General features: G+C 32.6%; 2 protein-coding genes across 5 annotated transcripts; both read left to right on the forward strand.

Annotated features, from left to right (window-relative positions):
* The first annotated feature begins 7,515 nt into the window (after positions 1-7,515).
* Positions 7,516-14,821, forward strand: LOC7472613 (probable galacturonosyltransferase 14). Its single transcript, XM_002305338.3, has 6 exons — positions 7,516-8,207; positions 9,470-9,525; positions 9,655-9,810; positions 11,505-12,095; positions 12,760-13,062; positions 13,857-14,821. Exons 1-6 carry the CDS (start codon positions 7,991-7,993, stop codon positions 14,142-14,144), a joined length of 1,611 nt encoding a protein of 536 aa, XP_002305374.2. The 5' UTR covers positions 7,516-7,990; the 3' UTR covers positions 14,145-14,821.
* Positions 14,822-16,223: 1,402 nt separating this feature from the next.
* LOC7472614 (membrane-anchored ubiquitin-fold protein 2) lies at positions 16,224-19,500 on the forward strand. 4 transcript variants are annotated; one of them, XM_024598871.2, is made up of 5 exons: positions 16,224-16,686; positions 17,095-17,378; positions 18,187-18,351; positions 18,909-18,996; positions 19,088-19,500. In XM_024598871.2, exons 2-4 carry the CDS (start codon positions 17,246-17,248, stop codon positions 18,962-18,964), a joined length of 354 nt encoding a protein of 117 aa, XP_024454639.1. In that variant the 5' UTR covers positions 16,224-16,686; positions 17,095-17,245; the 3' UTR covers positions 18,965-18,996; positions 19,088-19,500. The 4 variants fall into 4 exon arrangements, with proteins under 4 accessions (XP_024454639.1, XP_002305375.1, XP_024454640.1 ...); XM_002305339.4 differs by having other exon boundaries at positions 16,224-16,576; XM_024598872.2 differs by lacking the exon at positions 16,224-16,686 and adding an exon at positions 16,700-16,836.
* Positions 19,501-21,666: the final 2,166 nt, after the last annotated feature.

Genomic DNA, 21,666 nt, shown 5'->3' on the forward strand with positions numbered 1-21,666 from the left:
CATGCCTCTCCTGAATCCAGAAAAAATACCCTTATTAGTATCTCTTTTATCTTATAATATAACATATCAATCATTTTTTTATTACACATATGTTAACTCTCAAGTAAATTAAAATCAATATCACACCATTATCAATTTCATTCTCCAATGTATATCCAATTTGGCCATAAGTCTCCTTCTCTTTTCTTTTTAATTATTTTCTTTAATCCTATCATAGTTTAAATTCAACATCCTTCATTACATATGCCATGCGACTAAAGCACACTAATTTATTCTCCCTCATTAACAATTCTATTATGCTAAGCAAAGTTGATAACATAATCCAATTCTTTTCAAATAACACACATATATACATAACACTTCTTATAATTTTTATGAATATACATAAAAATGAGAATTCTCCCTTTTTCTCTGTATACTTAGGTGGCCACTCCTCTCAATTTTTCTCCACGTATTTCTTCTTTAGAACATCAACTTTTACATCCATTAAAATTCTAACAACTAATTTAACATAACCCCAAATTCCAAATCAAGAACCCTAATGCATTAAATTTTCATCAAACTTGATAAATCAAGTATAGAGCTCCTTACCTAAATAACAATACAACTAGAATTGCTAACCATAAGAACAATTCCTCAAGTTTGTTTTTGTCGCTTTCATTGGTTCTCTCACTAAAAGCTTGCTTCCCCTCACTTGATTCAAGTTGTTGAGGTGTTTTGAACTCATAAAATCTCATAAGTTCTACTCTTAACTCCTTAATTTCCCTTAATTTCCTATGTCAAGCTAAATAGATGAAGAATTTTCATTCCTCTTTTTTCTCATTTCATGTCCGGCCACATGCACCCATATATATATATTGGAATAACTTGTGTTAATTCCTACTATGTCCTTTCTTTTATGCCTTTTATGTTTCCCAAATAATATTTTTCAAATCTCAATACCTGTTTATAATAGATTTAACCCAGGTGATATCAAATTTCATTAAACTTTATCTCTGCTTTCCTCATTTATTATTTTCATTTAGATTTTTATTCATGTTTTTGTGTTTTTTGTTTTGCCTTTTTTCAAAATTTAATTTTATAAAGTTAGCACATAACATCTTATTTTCAATTTCCAAAAGCTATTATCATCCATTTAGTGTAAATATTTAGTTTTCCTGCTTAACATATTGTTTACTTTAAAGTCCTTATGGATTTACCCAAGGGTTTACAAATAAAATTGAATAAAATAAAATAAAATAAGAAAACAAAGATTGGGTAGATAAAGGGTGAAATTTAGAAAAACAAAATACAAAAAACACAAAACACTATTCTAATAAATAGTGCTTTGTGGGTGTGGCTGCAATGATTTAGTCACACCCTTTAGTGTTTTGTTAACTAGCTATTTGACCGCGCTTCATCACGGGTTAAATAGTTTTATTTTTTAGCAAAAAAAAAATATATACAGGCTTTTCCACCACATTTTTTTACCATAAAAAAATTCTCAATCAAAAACCAAAAAGCTTATGCATGCTTCTAATTAAATAAATTGAGAAATTATTCATGACAACAAATGTAAAAAAAAAAGTTGTTGATGATAAATAAAGACTAAATTGAAATATATATATATATATATATATATATATATATATATATATATATCAAGATAACAAGGGTCATGTACCCAATTGTATTTAATAACTTGTTTCTTTGAATAAATTATTTATTTAATTAAATGATTATTTGTGTCAATAAAAAATATATATAAAAAAAGATGTTGTTAACAATAACTAAACTAAACTTGAAAACTAAAGAGATATATGTAGATTAAGATATTTGATCTCGCAATACAGGTTATGGACTTAATTGTGTTTAATAACTTTGTTTCTTAAAATAATTTTTTTTATTTAATCGAATGATAATATAAATATATACACACATAAAAACGGATGAATAAAATCAAAGAAAAAAACATAATGCAACACAACACATATTTGAAAAAAAATAGTATAACGTTATGTGAAAACCAATTAAAACATAAGTGATATTTAACTAAAAATTAAATTGAAAAGGTGAGAGATAGATGTGATCGTAGACATATGATATTGAAACATGAGTAATAGACTTGATTGTATTTAATAACATTGTTTTTTAGAATAAGTATTTTATTTAATAAAATGATAATAAAAAAAACATATAGAAAAGCAATTGAATAAGATTAAAAGAGGAAAAAAATAAAGTAGGGCTACAAAGAAAGAATGCCTCCTAACAAAAAAAAAAGATGATAAAACCTTACTCATAAATAAGCAAAAAATAAATCATATTCTATTAAAAAAAACATCATAAAAATTTGTTAAAAATTCATTAAAAGTAAAAATTGCAAGAAAAAAAATAAAAAGGCTACTAAAACAAAAGGCAAAAAAATGGTCCGGATGCACAGGCTTGGCTTAGTTAGGACAACTTGTCTGGGCCTTTCAGCCCAGGCTCGATCGCTTGGCTAGGTTTTTTTTTGTTTATTAAGGATGCAGAAGACCGCCCGACCTGTCGTCCATCCTTAATTTTTTAAAAAAAAAATAAGCAAGCGATGCATCATCTACTTTTCTCTAGATTCCGACCATTATAGCAGCTAGAAAATCATGGCTGTTATTTTTTTTTTACCTGAAATCCATTTTCAACATATTTTTTACTCAAAACATCCAAAACTCCTTGATAAACTTGTATATGGCCTTAAACAACTCAAAACTAAAAACTTTTCAAGCTTGGATTGTTATCTCAAGCAAAGTTAAGGGCAAACAACACTTAGAGATAAGCTCACTTCATCAAATAGAATCAATTAACACCAAAATCAACCTTTTCATGGCCGAAATCGGTGTCAACTGAGACTTTCTCTCTTTACCACTGAAATTCAACCACTTTCTTTATCCTCTCTTAAACTAGGGACTCAAAAATAAGAAAAATAAAATTTTGAACCAAAATGGAATTTTCAAAAAAATATAAAGATTGAAAGCTTATAATTTGAAAAGTAGAAGAATCAAAGTGAACTTTTTGACCAAATTTCAAAACAACCACTTATTTTCACCATTTTTTCACTATGTTCCTCCTTCTTTAAATATTGTAATTGGTCAACAAATTTGAATCAACTATCCTTTAATTTGGCCCATGGAGGATACAATCACCTAGATAAAACATTTGAGAATCAAAATGAAAAAATAGGAAAATTTTAAAAGTGAATCCACAGTGAAATGTGAGGGACCCACAGTGCAATCCTTCACAATAATTTAGCCATCTTTTAGAGTATTGTTAATAATTAATATTCCCAAGGGGTCATAAACCTCCACAAGGAGAAAAACAAAACTAGAAATCTAATTTAGCGAGAACCTAAGAACATTTCTTGTTATTTGTATGCCTATGTTATGGACATCCCTAACCTTTTATCCCAATGAAAATGGGGATAGATAAAAGGGAAACACGTCATGGTGTTATAGTATGGGACTAATATAATCATTTACTAAACATTTTGCGAGCCTTGCATGTGGTCCCCAACTTGTATAAAAGATTGGCCAACCATTATTTTACTGCATAATACAATACAAAAACCTAAAAGAGCTCAGGGACTCATTGTGCGCACACTCACATTCACTATGGATTCGCATAATGAAATTATTATTTTACCCTTGGAGGGAAAACTCACTTAGCTTGGACTTAGGGGTAGAAAGATCTTTTTTATAGGACCCATTAGTCATTACAGGAAATGAGAGGGTTAATTGATATTTTTTTTCATTTTTTATACATAGTGTAATTACTAAATTACCATTAAAAGAAAAAAAAATCATTTTCTTAGATCAAGAGCTTTTCAGGTTTTTCAATTGTTTTTTACAGTGTAATTACTTAAATGCCCCTAAAAATAATATTTTTTAGCTTTGGATGCAAGGGCACTTTAGTTATTTTGTTATGGTTTTCTTGTTATTCTCATGTGGGGTCAAGGGTAATTGAGTCTTTTAATATATATAAAATATTATTTAAATTAAAAAGTGGGCGTCGCTCGAGCCCTTCAGGTGGCGCACGCTGTGTTAAAACAACTCCAAACGCCCTTTTTCGGGATGACGTTCGATGCGCCTTATCGCCCCCATCATAGTGGTGAGGCTTGTGGTGTCAGCTGATCGACGATTGAGCTACGACCACATGTTTTTTCTTTCCTCCCTCTTTCTTTTCTCCACTTTTAGAAAAACATGTTGGCCATTATAAAAAAACAAATAAGTCTAGTTATTTTTTTCTTGAGTCAAATTAGGTCTTTAGTCTTTTGATTGCAATGTATTTGGTCTTAAATCATATATTGAGTTTTGTTTTTCAATTTCATCCTTTCACATTTGATTTTTATATAAGATTTTATCCCCATTCTTTTAATTGCAATGCATTTAGTCCTGGATCTTTTATTGAATTTTTTTTTTCAATTTCATTCATTGACATTTGATTTTTATATCAAATTTGGTTTTCATTCTTTTGATTATTCTTTTTAGTTTTTCTTATTCTTTTATTAATTGAAATTATTTTTCAATTTCATCCCTTATGATTTGATTTTATTTTTTTATATCCAATTTGGTTCTCATTCTTTTCAAATTTATATTTTTTCTTTTTTATCCTTTTTTTATTTTATTTTTCAAGTGTATCCTTAATTATTTTGGTTAGTTTAGAATTTTACAAAGTTATTTTCTCAGGTTTGCCTTTATATCATGATCTAGCCTTATGATTCGTGTCACAGGTTCTGAAGGTTGGACCAAGTTGGCTTTGATCTTTTTTTTTTTTAATTTCATTCATCATTATTAGATTAGTTGGAAATTGATATTCTTTGTTTTTTTTTTAATTTTTTTTCTCTATAGAGTTATCTTGATATCATGTCTTGGATTCTCAGGTTATGGATTCAACAGGTTCTCCAGGTTAGACTCTAGCATTTTATTTTCATTGTTTTTTAATTATTTTTTTTAATTTCACCCTTCAATATTAGGTTTGTTGGAGAATTGAGCTTCATGATTTTATTCAATCTACTTTGATTTGATTTTCGCTCAAGTTGGATGATAAAAGGTTATCATGTTCGGTTCTTTTGGAGGATGTATATTTAAGAACTCACCTATATGATAGCTTAGACAGACTCAGGTCAATTGTTTTTGTTTTTAAAAATTGTTTTCTTTTCAATTTTATCATTCGTCATTTTATTTGTTGGGAATTGAGATTCATATTTTTTTCATTTTTTCTATCTATGCAATTATCTCATTCTCATTTAATTTTTACTTTGTTAACAAATAAAATTGTTGAAATGTTTTAGGAATATTGTAAAGATATATTTTCATAATATTGACAAGCGTTCCTCTTTTGAATTAAATCATTGTTATTTTTTTTCTTGCTTTATTTGTTGTTAATATCTTATTTTCTAATCATATTATTAAATTAACTAAGTTTATTAAACTTATTCGAGTCAATGACCAAAATCTTAGATTTTTTTTCTTGTTTGAAAATGTTTGCATCATCTTTATATCTTTTTTATGATGAAAAAAATAGGTAGACCCGTGACGTAATGCGAGCCACCTATCTAGTATAAACTAAAAGGAAAAGGGGTAAGAACAATGTCATTTAGGGCTATTTGGATTTTTTTTTTATTGTTCTTTGAATAATAAAAATGCAAAAATACCTTTGGGATAAAAAAATAAGCTTGGCATATAGAGGAATTTTTGTATTTTTTTTAACTTCAAATGCACAGTTAAGTTACTGGAATGCTCTTGAGGTAAAAAGAGCTTTGGTCGAGGGTTATTTTTGTCATTTTAACCTTGGTTTTTTTATTGTTAAATAGGGTTAGGGGCAAGTTTGAACTTTAATGTTTAATAAATATTTTAAAAAAAAGATTGACGAGTGCATTGCATGCGTTAGCCCGTGAAGGATTGTCATGGTTTTCGAGCAGAGCATGCATCGTCTCTTAAAGGCCAAATAGTGGCTTCCAGGGCGGCGTTCAAGTCCTCTCATCGGCCCCTCCGTGTTTGGCCAGCGCGTGTCCTTGACGGACCTTCGGTTTAGCACCGTGAGCCCTTTTATTTTCCTTCTCTCTCCCCCTCGGTTTTTTTGCCTAGCCTTCCAGATTTTCAGAGCTGCTCCTCAATTTGTTTTGCCTTTGGATTTGGTCCTTACTCTTTTGATTTCTATTTTTTTCTCTTGACCTTTCTGTAAAGTCTTAACATTTTTTTTCTTCAATTTTATCCTTCAATCCCAATTTGTCATGTGTTGTTTTTACCTTTTTATTCCTCATCTTTCGATTTCTGATTTTTCTTAATCCTTTTATGCAACTTCTATTGGTTTTCAATTTCATCTCTCAATCCATATTTATGATGTATTAATTTTTTTCAATTTGATCCTTATTTTTTTGATTTTTTTTGCTTTTTTGTTAAAGTTTTTTTTCCCTTTTGATTTCACCATTCAATCGAAATCTTTTTGTTGGCCTCTAATTTATTTTTGGTTTTGATTTTTATTCTAATTCTTCTAATTGATGTTTTTCTTTTGGATCCTTTTATATAATTCATTTTTGTTTCCCAATTTCATTATTTAAAGTTTGATTTGTTAGGGATTGTGTTTTATGGTTTTTTCATGTATGGTGCTTTTCAGGATCATGAGTTAGAAAAGTTAACGCTGGTTGATATTTGTTTTTCTTGTAGCTTATTTTCTTTTTTGATTTTATCTTTCGATATTATTTTTTTTTATAAAAAAATTAGCTTTGTGGTTTTTTTCAATTTCTTTTCTGTCAGGTTATCTTCATTTTATGGCATTGACCACTGGTTTTGCGAGTTAATCCAAGGTGGCTTGCCCCTTATTGCCTAGTTTATTTATCTATCATGTTACCTTGGGTTGACCCGATGTTTTTTTGTCCAATTTTACTTCCAAAGGTTTTTTTTTTAAAAAAGTTACAATGCCATTTTAAAAAAAAATTGTTTTTTTTTTAAGTGAGGTTTATCAAGTGTGTGTTAGATGTAAGTTTTTTTTTAATATATATTTTTTAAAAATATATTAAAATGAATATTTTAAGATTATTTTTTATTTTTTATATCAATACATTAAAATTATAAAAAAAACATTCATATGAAAGCTTTTGATAAAATATATGTAATTTTGAAACTCAATGACAGAAAAGAGAAGAACCGTTGGTGGGCCACACTTTTTTTAATTTATTTATTAATAAATAAAGTGATATGGGAAATTGAATATTATTATTATTATTTGTTTGGCTGATGAGATATGAACTAAAATTCGAAAACCCATGCAAGGAAATCAAATCCAAGACCAAGTGGTGGCCATAAACATAGGGAGACAGTCAGACATCTAAATTTAGCTCTCGAAGGTCAAACTCTCTCTCTAAACCCATCACAATAAACACACGGTTTTGACTCTTAAATACCCTTAATTACTTTCTTAAACTTATTCATTATTTTTCACAATAAATAAATAAATAAATAAATAAATAAATCTCACGTTCCAACCAATCAACAAAAGAGAAAAAGGAAATAAGGACAAAAACACAGGCACAGAACAAACCCCGTTTTCTCTCTCCTTTCTCCTTCTCTTTGTTTCATTTTCTCCGTCTCTTTCTTGATCCATGCCAGAAGGAGAAAATAATAATAATAATAATAATAATAATAATAAAAAGAGAACCATTGAAGATATATCGATTAACCATTGAATTCTTGAATCTTTCTTGCTTGGATGCTTAGATATAGAAGCCCATTTTATCATTATCGTTGTTGTTAAATCTCCAATGCGGTCTTTGAGAAGACCACAAAAAAGGGAAGGGCAAAGAGGCAAATATCATAACAGGAAAACCCAGAAAGGAAATCTTATCTGTGAAGAGGAAAGTATTAAAGATAGCTGTGGATCTGATGGTGGGTGGGGTATTACTGGGAGGGAAGGAGGTAGAATTTGTTGCTTTTGTGTTTGCCGCAGCTAGGTTTGTAGTGGTGGGGCTGCATAGGAAAGGAATATGCAGCTTCACATCTCTCCTAGCATGAGAAGCATCACTATATCTTCGAGCGGCAACAATGGATTTATTGACTCAATGAAGATCAAAGTCGCAGCTCGCCATATCTCTTATCGAACCCTTTTTCATACTATACTCATTCTTGCTTTCTTGTTACCTTTTGTATTCATTCTTACTGCTCTGGTTACGCTTGAAGGAGTCAATAAGTGCTCCTCATTTGGTGAGTTTGGTTGGTTATTTTTTTTTATTTTTTTAATTTCTTTTCAAGGTTTTCTGACGTGTTTAAATATTTAGTTTTGTGGTTATTTTGATTGTGATTGTTGCTTGACGAGGTGGATGGATCATTATTCGATTTGGGTTGGGATTGCTTTCTAATTTCATGATTTTCTCATTTTCTGTAAGTATGCATTTGGTTGTGGTTGTTCTGGTGTGTTCCTGATTTGATCTGGGGTAAGGTTGTTTTTCACATGTAATGCATTTATGTCTTTTTGTGTCATCCGGTGCATATATATACATGAATGTGCCTCATGTCTGGTATGAGCATTTGATGATTGATAATTTCAATTTGTTTACATCTTTTTTCTGCAATCCTAATACCGCGTACTTTCAAATGTAAAGAAATTGAAATTATCAATCATCAAATGTTCGTACCATACGTAAGGCACACTCGTATGTATAATTGTATTCATTTGATTATGATTTTCGCATTTGTAATTGAGATTGAGGATGATGGATCTTGTTCTGATTCAGTAGCATGTTATATTTGTTGCCATAGTAACTTCTTAAGCTGATTATATTTCATTCGATTAACTTAGCTTTGGACTTCTTGATCAAGCATGGTTAATTCCTGGATTCTTCCATTTTCATTCGTTTTTCACCCATGTTTGCACATTTGTTTTAACCAATTAGGCTTTGCACTTGTAAATTGATAGGGGATAGGTTTCAAATTCATTAATTTATGAATTCTGGGAGATTATATTTGATTACTATTTATGATAAATATGAGCTAAATGAAGATTTGATGGACTTTTGCACTTGAATTTTGATTATTATTGCAGATTACAATCTGGATGAAGAATGAGTTTTAGTCCATGCATGCCAATATCATATAAAATAGAATTTGATTACTTGGTAGATTCAAAACTAGATTAATAGCAATTTGCTGATACTTTAAACAGATAAAGACTTCTTAATCACAATTTGTGGTGGATCAAAAAACAAAAAATCACAATTTTTTTTATTATTTATTTTGTTCTCCTGGCTATTTCATTTTCTTTTTAATCCCCCTTATACTGTGAATTTTGTTCACCAGTGTTTCTAATTCAAATTATTTAAATGTTACAGAGCAGTCTGGATCTGCTTGTAGCATGTCTACACTCTATTATGTCCTGGGATCTGGATCTAGGATTTCCTTCCATGATGATGTTTCTGTGTTTGTGCTGCATACTGGATTCTTGTTCTTACTTTGCTTTTTTTCTACAGATTGTTTAGGTAGGCGGTTAGGACCAAGGCTTCTTGGAAGAGTAGATGATTCAGGGGTAAGTAAGCTTTTTCCTTCATCCTTCACAGTTTCAGATTAAGTATATTACCTGCTCTCCTACTTTTGGATAATTTTGTTAATGGTTATTACAAATTGAATACTTATGCTTGTGGTGATGATGCAACAGAGGCTTGTTAAAGACTTTTACAAGATACTCAATCAAGTAAAAAATGAGGAAATCCCAGATGGTGTAAAGCTTCCGGCTTCTTTTAATCACCTTGTTTCTGAAATGAAGAACAATCAGTATGATGCAAGGACATTTGCGTTCATGTTGAGGGCTATGGTATGTGTCAAGTTATTCAAACATGGACATGATTACTTTCAGATTTGGTTCATTTCCTTATTCTTAATTTCTTGGAGGAGAGCAGGGTTGACTAATATGTATTAGTTTCATGGCTCTGGACTTGTTTCTGCTCCTTTAATCTTGTTCTAAACTAGTTATATCCCTGAATGAGGGCTGTTAGACAGGAATTAGATTTTAACTTTCTTGGTTCTTGTTCTTGTTTTCTGTTAAATGGTAATCTTAACATTTGGAAATTTTTGAAGTGGAGAAATATATGATATTTGGGTGACGCCTCTAATAGTAATTGTTTCTATTTTTGGTTCACCAGCGAAAGAAAGAAAGAAAAGGGATTCTAAAGCGAGGGGAATGGGTAATAGATGATACTTGAAATTTTGCCCTTGTGTATTCTATCAAGTAATGATTTGCCAGAAGTGTTCTCTGCATGCTATGAACTATTGCTATTAAATTATTGCATGCTAAAATTTTATAGACAACTAAAGAGAAGATTTAAGAGAATTAGAACTATTGCTATTCAATTATTGCGTGCTAGAAAATGATTTGTCAGTTTCATTCATCAATACTTTGTTAGAACTAAAATGCCAATTCAATCTATGCTCAAATAAATTATCTGACCCAATCTCCCAATCATTGAAGATTATTCTAAACCTAAAAAATTACATTGGATGATGGACTTCAAGTTGTTATATGTTTATGCTGTACCGTCTGATCTCTTCATTTATATAGATCACTAACTCGAGCTTCAAACTTATCCTTTTTGCTTATCTAATTGACTATTTTCTTTGACCTTGTAATAAATGAGGTGGCCATAATTTTGAGACCTTTCATGCCATGTCTGACACTTCTTTTATATCAACTATACTTGTTGCTTATTTTATAACTGACTTTCTCTTGGTGAGCATCTGATTTTGAGTTTTGATTTATTGCTTGCTTGGCATGCTGGTAAGGTTGTCACAGGATGTGTCCACAGGACCTCTTTACATTTCTATTCTCTAGGTCGTACTATTGTAATAATTCTAGCATGTTTGGGATGCTATAATTATTTTTGGTCTTTCAGAGGCAAAAGATGGGGCAGTTTTCACATAGTTTGGTAGTAAATTGGCTAATGTCATGAATCGCGGTGTTGTACAATTTGCTGACTGTGAAGATACCACCAATTGTTTCTTAATGATGTGCTCTAATAATCAGTTTGCAGCCTCCTTTTCTGGTCATGGCCCCTTTCCCAGAGGAAACTCCTTACCTCATGTTCTTTCTCTGCTATTCTTGTGTTAAGTTATTTCTTGGGAAAACATGCTATTGATATGACTCTTTCATTATTCAAAAATAAATTGAATTATTGTACTCAACTATGATGGAGCTGGAATGCTGCAGTCATGGGACTACTACTGTTGTATGTTAAGTTTAGATCTTTTAACTGCAACATGTTCATGATACTTTGTCTCATTGAAGTGGATGTAAAATTTGTATATACTTTCTTTTGTTATGTCATGATCGATCCATCAACTTCATTTTCATTTAGTCTCTTTTCTTATTATCCTATGTCAACATTTATGCATAAATGCATGTTAGAGAGTGCAGTTACCCATGCTCCTCCAAGAGAAAATAAGAAACAAAAATCTGATGGAATGTTAAGAAAATATTTTTAACTGATGTCATTCTTTTATTATCTTTCACAGATGGAAAAGTTGGAAAGAGAAATTAGGGAATCTAAATTTGCAGAGCTGATGAACAAACACTTTGCTGCAAGTTCCATCCCCAAAAGCATCCACTGTCTCTCTCTACGTCTGACTGATGAATATTCTTCTAATGCTCATGCACGTACACAGTTGCCTTCTCCAGAGTTCCTTCCTTTGCTCTCTGACAACTCGTATCACCACTTTGTCCTCTCAACTGATAACATTTTGGCTGCCTCAGTTGTTGTCACTTCTACTGTCCAGTCATCTCTAAAGCCTGACAGGATAGTTTTTCACATCATCACTGACAAGAAAACCTATGCGGGTATGCATTCATGGTTTGCACTAAATCCAGCCTCCCCTGCTATTGTTGAAGTGAAGGGTGTTCACCAGTTTGACTGGTTAACAAGAGAGAATGTTCCAGTGCTTGAAGCTGTGGAGAATCATAATGGTATCAGGGATTATTACCATGGGAATCATATTGCAGGGGCAAATCTTAGTGATACAACACCTCGGAGATTTGCTTCTAAATTGCAGGCTAGAAGTCCGAAGTATATATCGTTACTTAACCATCTTCGGATATACATACCCGAGGTAATCTCATATGAAGTTTATCTTTTCTGTTGTCCTACTAGGAGACTAATGAATTATGATGTGTATGGTTTATTATAAAAGAACTAGGGAACTGAAGATGTTAAAGGATAAAAAAAAGCAAGCAAGCGAAAAAACTCTAATTCATGAGGCATTGTTGTTGGGGGATTAATTCATCTTCTCAGAGGTAGAAACTCACCTGATCTCACTGGAAATTATAGTACTTCACCAGCCAAACAAAGTCAGGATTTAACTTTAGTAGATTTACAAGTATCTGGGATTGTTGATAACATTCATTGATTTGTATTGGGAGAGACCTATGAATTACTGAAGTTTCCAAAATTTTTAACATATTGAAATATGAATTAAGTGTGATACTTACAAATTGAACAAGCAAGATGCATATGAATAACAAATGATGTGTTACAGGAAGTTAGGCATTTTTTTCAGAAAAAAGAAAAAAGAAATAGCAGTTTGATGATCCAATGCATGTGGAATGGTAACAAAAATTTCTTCATTGTTTTTGTTGCTAACTTTAGCATTAATTTTTCCCTCCTATGAACTAGTGTATCATAGTCCAACCTTTGAGTTTGGCCAAAGTTCTTGTATTTTTGTTTTCTTCATCTGTTGCCCCAAAATCTTCTTGCTGATTGGTTTTGTTGAACAGCTCTTTCCAAACCTCGACAAGGTGGTGTTTTTAGATGATGATGTTGTAATTCAGCATGATTTGTCTCCACTTTGGGAAATTGACCTTCAGGGAAAGGTCAATGGAGCCGTAGAAACTTGTAAAGGTGAAGATGAGTGGGTAATGTCCAAGCATCTCAAGAACTACTTCAATTTTTCACATCCCCTTATAGCAAAGAATTTGGACCCTGATGAATGTGCTTGGGCTTATGGAATGAATATATTTGATCTCCATGCATGGAGGAACACGAATATAAGAGAAACCTACCATTCCTGGATGAAAGAGGTAAGCCCTACACTATTTAGTTTCTTGCTTATCCTAAAAATTTTGTTGTTCCTTCTTCTGGCCTCCACCTTTTCTTGGTCTAATAAAATAACAGGATAGTGTTACTGTCTCTAAAATTTTCACTTACACGTTCATGTTGTTGTATTTGCCATCTTATGTGGTAAGTAACTCTTTGAACATGCTAAAACATAACCTTGATTCTCAAAAAAATAAAAATAATAAATAAAATAAAAATAAAAATAAAAATAAAAATAATAAATAATAAATAAACTCCTATCTGAAGAATCACTACACTAAACAAGCATTGCTAGCTCCAGCATTACTCTTTGAAAAAAAAAAAAAAATCCTATATGAGTAGCACTGTGTCAGTAAACAACCTTCATCATCATCTTTTTTCATTTATGAAGTACGATTTTTGCTTGGGCGCGGGCTTCTGATTGTGTGTGCTTACAAGGACTGGGTACACAAGAAGTGATATTGTTGGTTCTATACACTCTTAATTAATTTGCAAGCACATCACTTGGTTGTGTCTCCCTCAAACTTTTCCCGTATGTTCTAGTTGATAGTTTCATATTTGTTGATTGCCAGAATATTAATCAAACATTCAACTTCACCATGGATCTAAATTTTGATCAGTATCAAACACAGCAAATACTGATATTTTGTACAGGTTATTCCTGTATGCACCAGATGTTGGTGAGGTTGCTTGCGCTTATAATGACTTGTATATAACTGTTGGCAAATAAGGGATGCCTTGCCACCATTTTTCTCAGATTCTGGGTTATTTTGTGCAGAACCTGAAGTCAAACCTGACGATGTGGAAACTTGGAACCCTACCACCGTCTTTGATTGCCTTTAAAGGTCATGTTCATCCAATTGATCCATTCTGGCATATGCTTGGACTGGGATATCAGAATAATACAAATATCGAGAGTGTAAAGAAGGCTGCAGTTATTCACTACAATGGTCAGTCTAAACCTTGGCTGGAAATTGGCTTTGAGCATCTACGACCATTTTGGACCAAGTATGTGAATTACTCTAATGATTTTATAAGGAACTGCCACATCCTGGATTCAGTTTGATTAACCATAGGGGCTAGAGCTATTATTGGAATGGAAAAAACAAGTGATTCCAGGTGCCATGTAAGTTTTTTCATGATTGAGAATTTTCTCAAGGTCTACTTGAGAAGGCAAGTAGAAATTCATACAGAAGGGGGCAGAGTTTCAGGTCTGAATTCACTGTCATACCTCGTACCTTTGCAGAAAATGGCTGCATCACCAGCACGGGCATGGGATTCTTTCTTTCAATCTTTAACATAGCAACCCATCATTTTTTTTCTTGGTTGAAAAATGGATACTATCAGTGGGCTTCCTGCAGAGAGTCTATCAAGCCTGATTTCCTGGAACATATATTAGAATAAAGCAAGATACACATGTTAGAAAGTGCATATGCCAATGCATCATACTGCTTGGTACAGGGAAGAGGAAGGCTAGGACAGGCCTCTAGTGAGGGCTCCAGTATTGGTCTAGAAATGTTTCTTCCCTTCGTTTTTTTTCATCCTCTTGTTATTTTTGCTAGCACCTCCCCCTTTTTTTTCCTCGTTAATTTGATATCATCAAGGTGAGACTTAGTAGTAGGTAATGGAGATTGCTTTGTTACAGGACCTATTGAATTGGGGAACCTTTTAGGTTATATATCAGTATTTGTTATGTACGATTCATGAGAAACATTAAAATGCGCAGAAAATTCTTTTTTTTTTTTGACCCTTTTTTCTTTCTTTCTCTCCAGAATTCTGTGTGCTTTGGTGACCATGTCCAGTTTCAAAGTCTTGCTCCTTGCATCCTTTCACTGTTTGTGACGTGTTATGTTAACCATGATGCTAATGTGTTTTCTCTTTTGTTGGGAAGAAATCAAGATGCTGATGTTTGGTTCCGCAAAACCTAATCCCAGATGTCATGATACTCTTAACTAACCATCCAACCTGCCAAATCATGTGGACAGGTCCATGATCAATTATGAATTATATTCTTGTGCAGAATGATTAATTTATGAGGCAGTCCATGTTTTGCATGCAGTTTCTGTCTCCTTTCCTCGCCGAGACATTGACAATACCCTTGAGAAAGATATGGTCACATAGAGACAGAAATATAATATACAATATCTTTGGCAAACAAGAGAGATTCTTGTTGTTCGTGGGATTCCATGATGACAAGGAATCCATTTACTTGTACGATTACTTTCTTTAAGCATCCGAAAACCGAATTTTGTAGTTCTGATCTTCCTTATGCCTAACGCGTCCCAATTATCTTGAATGACTCTTGGGATTTTGCTTTTCGATCATTTGTTTGAATCATTAAGCTATTAGTTGATTCTTCCCAAGTTTTAAAGGGAAGAATCCGAAAGGTTCGTTGACATCACAGATGCCTACTCAATACAAAAAGAAGATGAATGCACACAATATAAAATGGGTTTCATCAGTTATCATCATCGAAAGAAGAAATGGAATTGTATTTGATGTTTCCATGGCTGCCTGCCTCCTTGACAGGGTCCTCGCAGACCCTTCCACGCATTGGCTGCCTTCATTTTTGACCATTGTAATAATACCGTGAATGTATCTGCTTGGCATCGACATCCCCCCAATTTTCTGGCTACATGCCTTAGGCGGTGCATAACATTTATAAACCTCCTCCTTTTCTTTTCTTTTTTTCCCTTTAATTTCAGGTTGGAGGCATGATAAATGGATACATCTATCTCCACATCTCCTTAAGATAAGTCATAAGTCTGCCACTAACCTGCCTGCCTGCCCATGCAAGCTTTAGCAGACAATAATGATTTAGTTTTAGTGCTCTGCATCAAATTTGACAACGTCCTCCAGAAGCTGCAGTTTTTTTTCTTTTTTCTTTAAAAAATTGTGCATGTGCAAAGAAGAATGGATGAAGTCTGGTGCTGTTTCCATCAAATTCTTTTTTGTTTATTTCTTTCATACTGACTGATAGAAGAGATCAAAATAAATACAAAGGTAAAAAATATTGTTACGTTTTAGTTTTTTATTTTTTAGTTTGAAAAATATGCAGAGTGATTAGTGAATCTTGATCATGATTGAATGGCTATGATGATGGTGCATAGACAAACATAAATCTGTGTATAAGTGTGACACACAATCATAAAAGAGGAATATATGGTTTCTTATTATTATTTCTTTCTTCTTTTTCTTTTTTAAAAAAAAAGAAGAAAAAAAAAGCACATCGTGTGAAATTGTAAACCTGGGAAACAAAAGGGCTAAAAGTCTTCTCCATTTCCCTTAGTCATAGGAGAAGGCAAGGATGGAAGCACTGACCATAGATTTAGAAGACTTTGAAAACTTCGAAACAGCCTCCTTTCAGGGGATTTATTTGATCCCTATTCACTATTGATACACTCATATCAGTTTTTTCTTTTTCTTCTTCTCTTTTTTATTCATGTTTGGATTTTCTTTAGCTAAAAAGAGATTGGCCCAGATCAGTTTTAGAGAAAAGTAAGCCAACCCATCAAGGATTTTCCCTTTTGTTGAATGTTTGTTTTGCTTTTTTGATGACCCAGTTGAGGATTTGGGTTGACTCTAGTGTTTATGGGAGCATCCTCTTGGTGGGTTTTTCTTTTTATGTTGTTATGTCCATGCAAGTTATCCTTATTCTTTGAGTGTTTCCTTTGATTCTGAGGATTTGTTTGAGGAAGAACTACTTGAAGTTTTTTAGGTGGTTGTGATTTGTAGAAGATTTGTTGTTAGAAATCTTGGTATGCTTATATGTACGTGTGTTTGTGATTTCTTTCTATTAGTGTGGCCTCCTGCATCATTTTGTTGCATGATAGCGTGGTTAGCTTTGCTTCTAATTTTGGATAGATTCACCTGGCTATATTTGATTGCTGGAAATCCCAGTTCAAAACTATTTCCTTAACAGTGTTTCTTTTTTGCATTACTCACCTGTTCTGCATAACATATTCATGTGCTCTCTGTTTCTTTTTTCTTTTTTTGATTTCGTTTTTATTTGGCAGAGTATCCAATTCAGGATCTTGGTGAAATATTTGTCTCTGTGAGGATCCAAATCAAGAAATTTAGTGGGCTTGATTTGAGATAGAAATCAATCGAGATAAAAGGTTCAAGTAGAGGTGGGTGACTTGATTTTGAAAGACTGAATCTTTGAAGATGGCTGGGGTGCAAGATCAGTTAGAGATCAAGTTTCGATTGGCGGATGGATCGGATATTGGTCCCAAAACCTTTCCTGCTGCAACAAGTGTTGCAACCTTGAAGGAAAATATTCTTGCCCACTGGCCTAAAGGTTAGATAAACTTTCAAAGGTTTTTTTCCCCCTCAAATCTCAAATTATGATCTTTTCTCTTGACTGTTTCATTTTGAAATCTGGCACAAATTGTGCTCTAGAACAGAAATGTACTGATTTTGGGCTTCTATTTAAAATTCTGTGCAATTTATTCAGAAGCAACAACTTTGACAAGATGAAGTAGAACCATGCTTGTTTCCTTCTGCTTTGAATCAATATGCATACCCAATCCATTATTGGAAGAAATCCTTGATTTCTTCAGTTACAATTATCAGATACATAAACTGCATGCGTTTTTGTTCTTATGAATATTCATGAAAATTTGTAACAAAATTCTGAAATCTGAACTGATATCAACACTGATTGCCTCAAACCAAAACTGAAGTAACAAATTATTTAGTTTTCATGTTCAGTCGTTTCTTCATCGTTGTTGGTAATTTGGATTTTAATACTCTTCTTCTTTCTTCAGTCAAGTAATTTAGAAATTTACTGAGACTCTAGTTTGGGTTGTGAGTGGTTGTTTTTGTTCATTGGCAATCCAGTATGAATACGGTTCTGTAAAGCAATTGCATTTTAATTTTCAGATGCTAGTTATTAAGAACCACTGTCAAACTTGATAGCATAGCATCAGATTTGTCATGTCATCATGCTAGATCAACAACATCTTTAAGTTTTTTATTTTTTTTGCTGTTTATTCTCCAGTATAAACACAAGAGTTCTCCCTTCTGAACTTTGATGCTTTCTATGGTTTTAAGTAATTTCCAAGAAATATAATTCGAGGTATTTAAACCTGTTAATATTTGACCAGAAAAGGAGAATGGTCCAAGGACATTGAAGGATGTCAAGTTAATAAGTGCAGGAAAAATACTGGAAAACAACAGAACTGTAGGGGAATGCCAAAGCCCACTGTGTGACATCCCTGGTGGGGTTACAACCATGCATGTTGTTGTTCATCCATCTTCTGTAGAGAAAGGTACGAGTATTCTTCCATCATCTGATAATGACGGCCAAAACTTTTAAATATATTCTTTTTTTTCCCACCGGCTGTTTCTTGGAGCCTCTTGGAAATAATTTTTTTTGTTTTGTTTGAGCACTTCGCAACTAGCATGGCATGTTTTGTTCTTTTGTAGAAATTTTCTAGATTCCCATATGCTTCTTTTTTTCGGTGAAAAAGCCTTGTTGGTGGTTTTGAGAATAATACCCTGTCCCATTCTTTCCCCTTTTCTGGTCTACCATGTTAGATAATGGCTATTCTTGTGAATACCTTATTACTTACAGGCCAGGGACAGCAGAAATGATTGCATTACATTGAGGTCCCAGGCACCTTCTAAATTATAACGCAATAGTTTATGTCTATTCAAATCAATTATTGGCCATTTCAATACTATATTAATGGACAGTATACCTTTGCCAACTATACAGCTGATTACCTAATCACTTTGGCCATGTCCTGTTGCTTGTAGTTTATTTGAATAATCAATTCTGCTGCTAGTGTCTTGTTAAAATTTGTATCCCTTTTTTGCGGAGCAGAGAAGAAAGCGGCAAACCAACCAAGGCAAAGCAAATGCGTTTGTGTTATATTATAATTTTCACCTCCAAGAGCAGGAATTACATCAAGGTAAATTTAGACACATGATTATCCATTTCATCTTCAACAAAACACCATGCTCGAAGTTAATTTTGTGTTCTTTTTCTTTGTGTTTTCACAGGTATAGAGTTTGGTGCTGGTAAAGATAATGAAATTGGCAACTTGTGGATTTGATGAGAGGCAATGACATTATGAACTTTTATCATCTATCATATATAGGTGCAGGTCATAGCCTCCCCCCATACAGTTTGCAGATCCAACCCATTTGGTATACGGTGATTGTATTTAAGTTGATTTAACTTTGCATTCATGCAACTAAATCTCAAATTTAGTTGAAAATTTCTCACTGGCACCTATCCCAGATTTTGCATATTGAATTTGTGTCACCTTGTCTTGTATCATTCATAGCTGGACAATTTGAGTGGGTATAACAATTCATGTTGGCGGTCATTATTTACCTAGCTGAATGCTGAAGAGCTCTTGACTGTGTTCTGGAATGCAGAAAGTAAAATGTCTAAAGTTAAATGTTGTTTATGAGTATTGCTTTTTGGACTTCCATATTAGTCTTGATCGCTACGACGGACGACATGGAGCTCCTTGACGGAGAAGAAAATCAATATATTACTTACATTGCTTATCTCTTAAGACTTTTTTGAAGAAGGAAGGTTATATTACTGACATTTACTTCTATTGTGGTGATGTATTTGGGTTGAAAGCCATATGCACTCTTCGTTCGTGTGAATGTATGTTTGTTTTCTATGACCCCAATTGCTTAGAATTACGGTAGAGTAATGGATTTGATTATATCAGAGATGATGAGAGCATGAACTCCTCCTATATGGTGGAGAGGTGGAGCATTTTATAAAGCTCAAGTTGAAAGTGGTAAGATCAGCATTATTTAAATGCTTTAGCTGTAGGTACAGGCGAAGAAATATTGGGAGATGTTATCATAATTGACTAATAAACACTGGGGGGATTCACCGGAGAGATTATCATAATGCATGGCTGCTACTAATAAATATGGGGGATTCACCGGTTTGGCTCATCATTGCAGAGTTGCTCTTAGCTAATTGCTTTTCATTGTCTAGATAATTCATGTGCTTAACATACCAAGCAAGACACCAGATTCTGACTTTTAATTGCATATGAAATCAAAATGCCCTCTCCATATTCATATCTACCAGTATAAACTTCCTTAATGTTGCCATGCTGCTGTGATCTCTACTTCATGTCCCCAAAAGACAAGTCAGATTTTAGTGGAGCTATTATCATCGCCCTTGGTAAATACAAATCACCTATTTTCTCGCAGTTTCTTACAACCTTCTTGCCAAATGTTCCCTTACCACCCTGGACATTACCTTATTTTTACATAGAATATTGTTGGTTCGTTTTGTCCGGAGGCTTGCTTGCAAGTTTCAAGCTTCCTAGTGGGCACGAAAAGGTCAAATATGGTAATGTGATTTTGGTGTATTAAAAATAGTTTCATGACATGTTTTGCAAGTTTATTAGGGGACCGGGTGCTGTCTTTTTCTTTTTTCTATTTTTTTTAACACTTTCATTTTTTTTTTAATTAAATTCATTTACTACTCAGTTCTGATATAATTCTCAATATTATTATAATTTTTTATTTGAATTTTAATATTTTTAATTATCATTTATCTGATTTGAAAATAATAATACTAATAATAAATTGTTCATGAAAATTCAATTTAAATCGGTTTTTTATTAGTAACATATTTATATAAATTTTAATCATGATTTTATCATATTTATAATTTTTCTAGCTTTTAATCACATAGGACATAATATTTTGATATTTTTTATTAATTTATTTTAACAATCATAAAATATTTTTAAAAAATAAAATCAATGATTTCAGTTAAAAACATTGTGATGACTAAGATAAAAAAAAAAGATACATTAAGAAAAAAAAAATGATCCCAACAATTTAAAGTGATTGTATTTTCAGGTTTAAGGAAAATGCCATATAATTTTTTAAGACCTAAAAATTTGTTTTACATTTAAAAAAAATTAGATACCCTTACAGCGTAACGTGAGCATGCAAACTAATATAAACAAATCTTTGAAGACCTCGATTCTTACGCATTTTGTTGAGATATGGAATTGTGAATCAAGGTCTTCAATGATTTCTAGTCATGAAGTTTCATGTTGTTTTGGAAGCTTATCTAGTGTTTACAACATACTTCTCATACTAACTCACTTTGTAGATTTGTTGAGTCAACTTAACAATGTCATTTTATATTTCTATATAAAACATCATTATTTTAAACAAAAGTATTAACTATAACAAAAAAAGGATTAATGTTTTACGGTAGAGTGAGTTACTGTGGATTGTGAGTGCTTTCACTATGTATTGCAATGTTTCGACTCGCTGTGCATCGTAAGTACTTTTACCGTGGATTGCACTATTTAGGTTTACCCTCTGCTGGGCTCTTTCAAAACGCGTTAGAGTGGACAAATACTTTGCACTATGGACAACACTATAGTCATAGATTGTTTTCACTGTGGACAACATTATAGAACCATGGGGGGCGTTTCTCTGCTATGTTTGTTTTATCAAGAATTGCGGCTGGGGGCGTTGCCTTATCTACCAAAAGCTATTGGGTCTAACTTGGCAGCTGGACCCAACGCTATTAAGTCTGGCTGCCAAGTCAGACCCAAAACACTTCCAAAAGGAGC

The sequence above is a fragment of the Populus trichocarpa genome, chromosome 4, assembly GCF_000002775.5.
Source record: "Populus trichocarpa isolate Nisqually-1 chromosome 4, P.trichocarpa_v4.1, whole genome shotgun sequence".
NCBI classification, from domain to species: domain Eukaryota; kingdom Viridiplantae; phylum Streptophyta; class Magnoliopsida; order Malpighiales; family Salicaceae; genus Populus; species Populus trichocarpa.

Bases quoted from the DNA above. Each gene is read 5' to 3' on its own strand.
- LOC7472613 (XM_002305338.3), top strand. From the start codon at position 7,991: ATGCAGCTTCACATCTCTCCTAGCATGAGAAGCATCACTATATCTTCG. The intron at 12,096-12,759 runs GTAATCTCATAT...TTTGTTGAACAG, and splicing joins TTCGGATATACATACCCGAG to CTCTTTCCAAACCTCGACAA. The intron at 13,063-13,856 runs GTAAGCCCTACA...TATTTTGTGCAG, and splicing joins ACCATTCCTGGATGAAAGAG to AACCTGAAGTCAAACCTGAC.
- LOC7472614 (XM_024598871.2), top strand. From the start codon at position 17,246: ATGGCTGGGGTGCAAGATCAGTTAGAGATCAAGTTTCGATTGGCGGAT. The intron at 17,379-18,186 runs GTTAGATAAACT...ATATTTGACCAG, and splicing joins TCTTGCCCACTGGCCTAAAG to AAAAGGAGAATGGTCCAAGG. The intron at 18,352-18,908 runs GTACGAGTATTC...TTTGCGGAGCAG, and splicing joins TCCATCTTCTGTAGAGAAAG to AGAAGAAAGCGGCAAACCAA.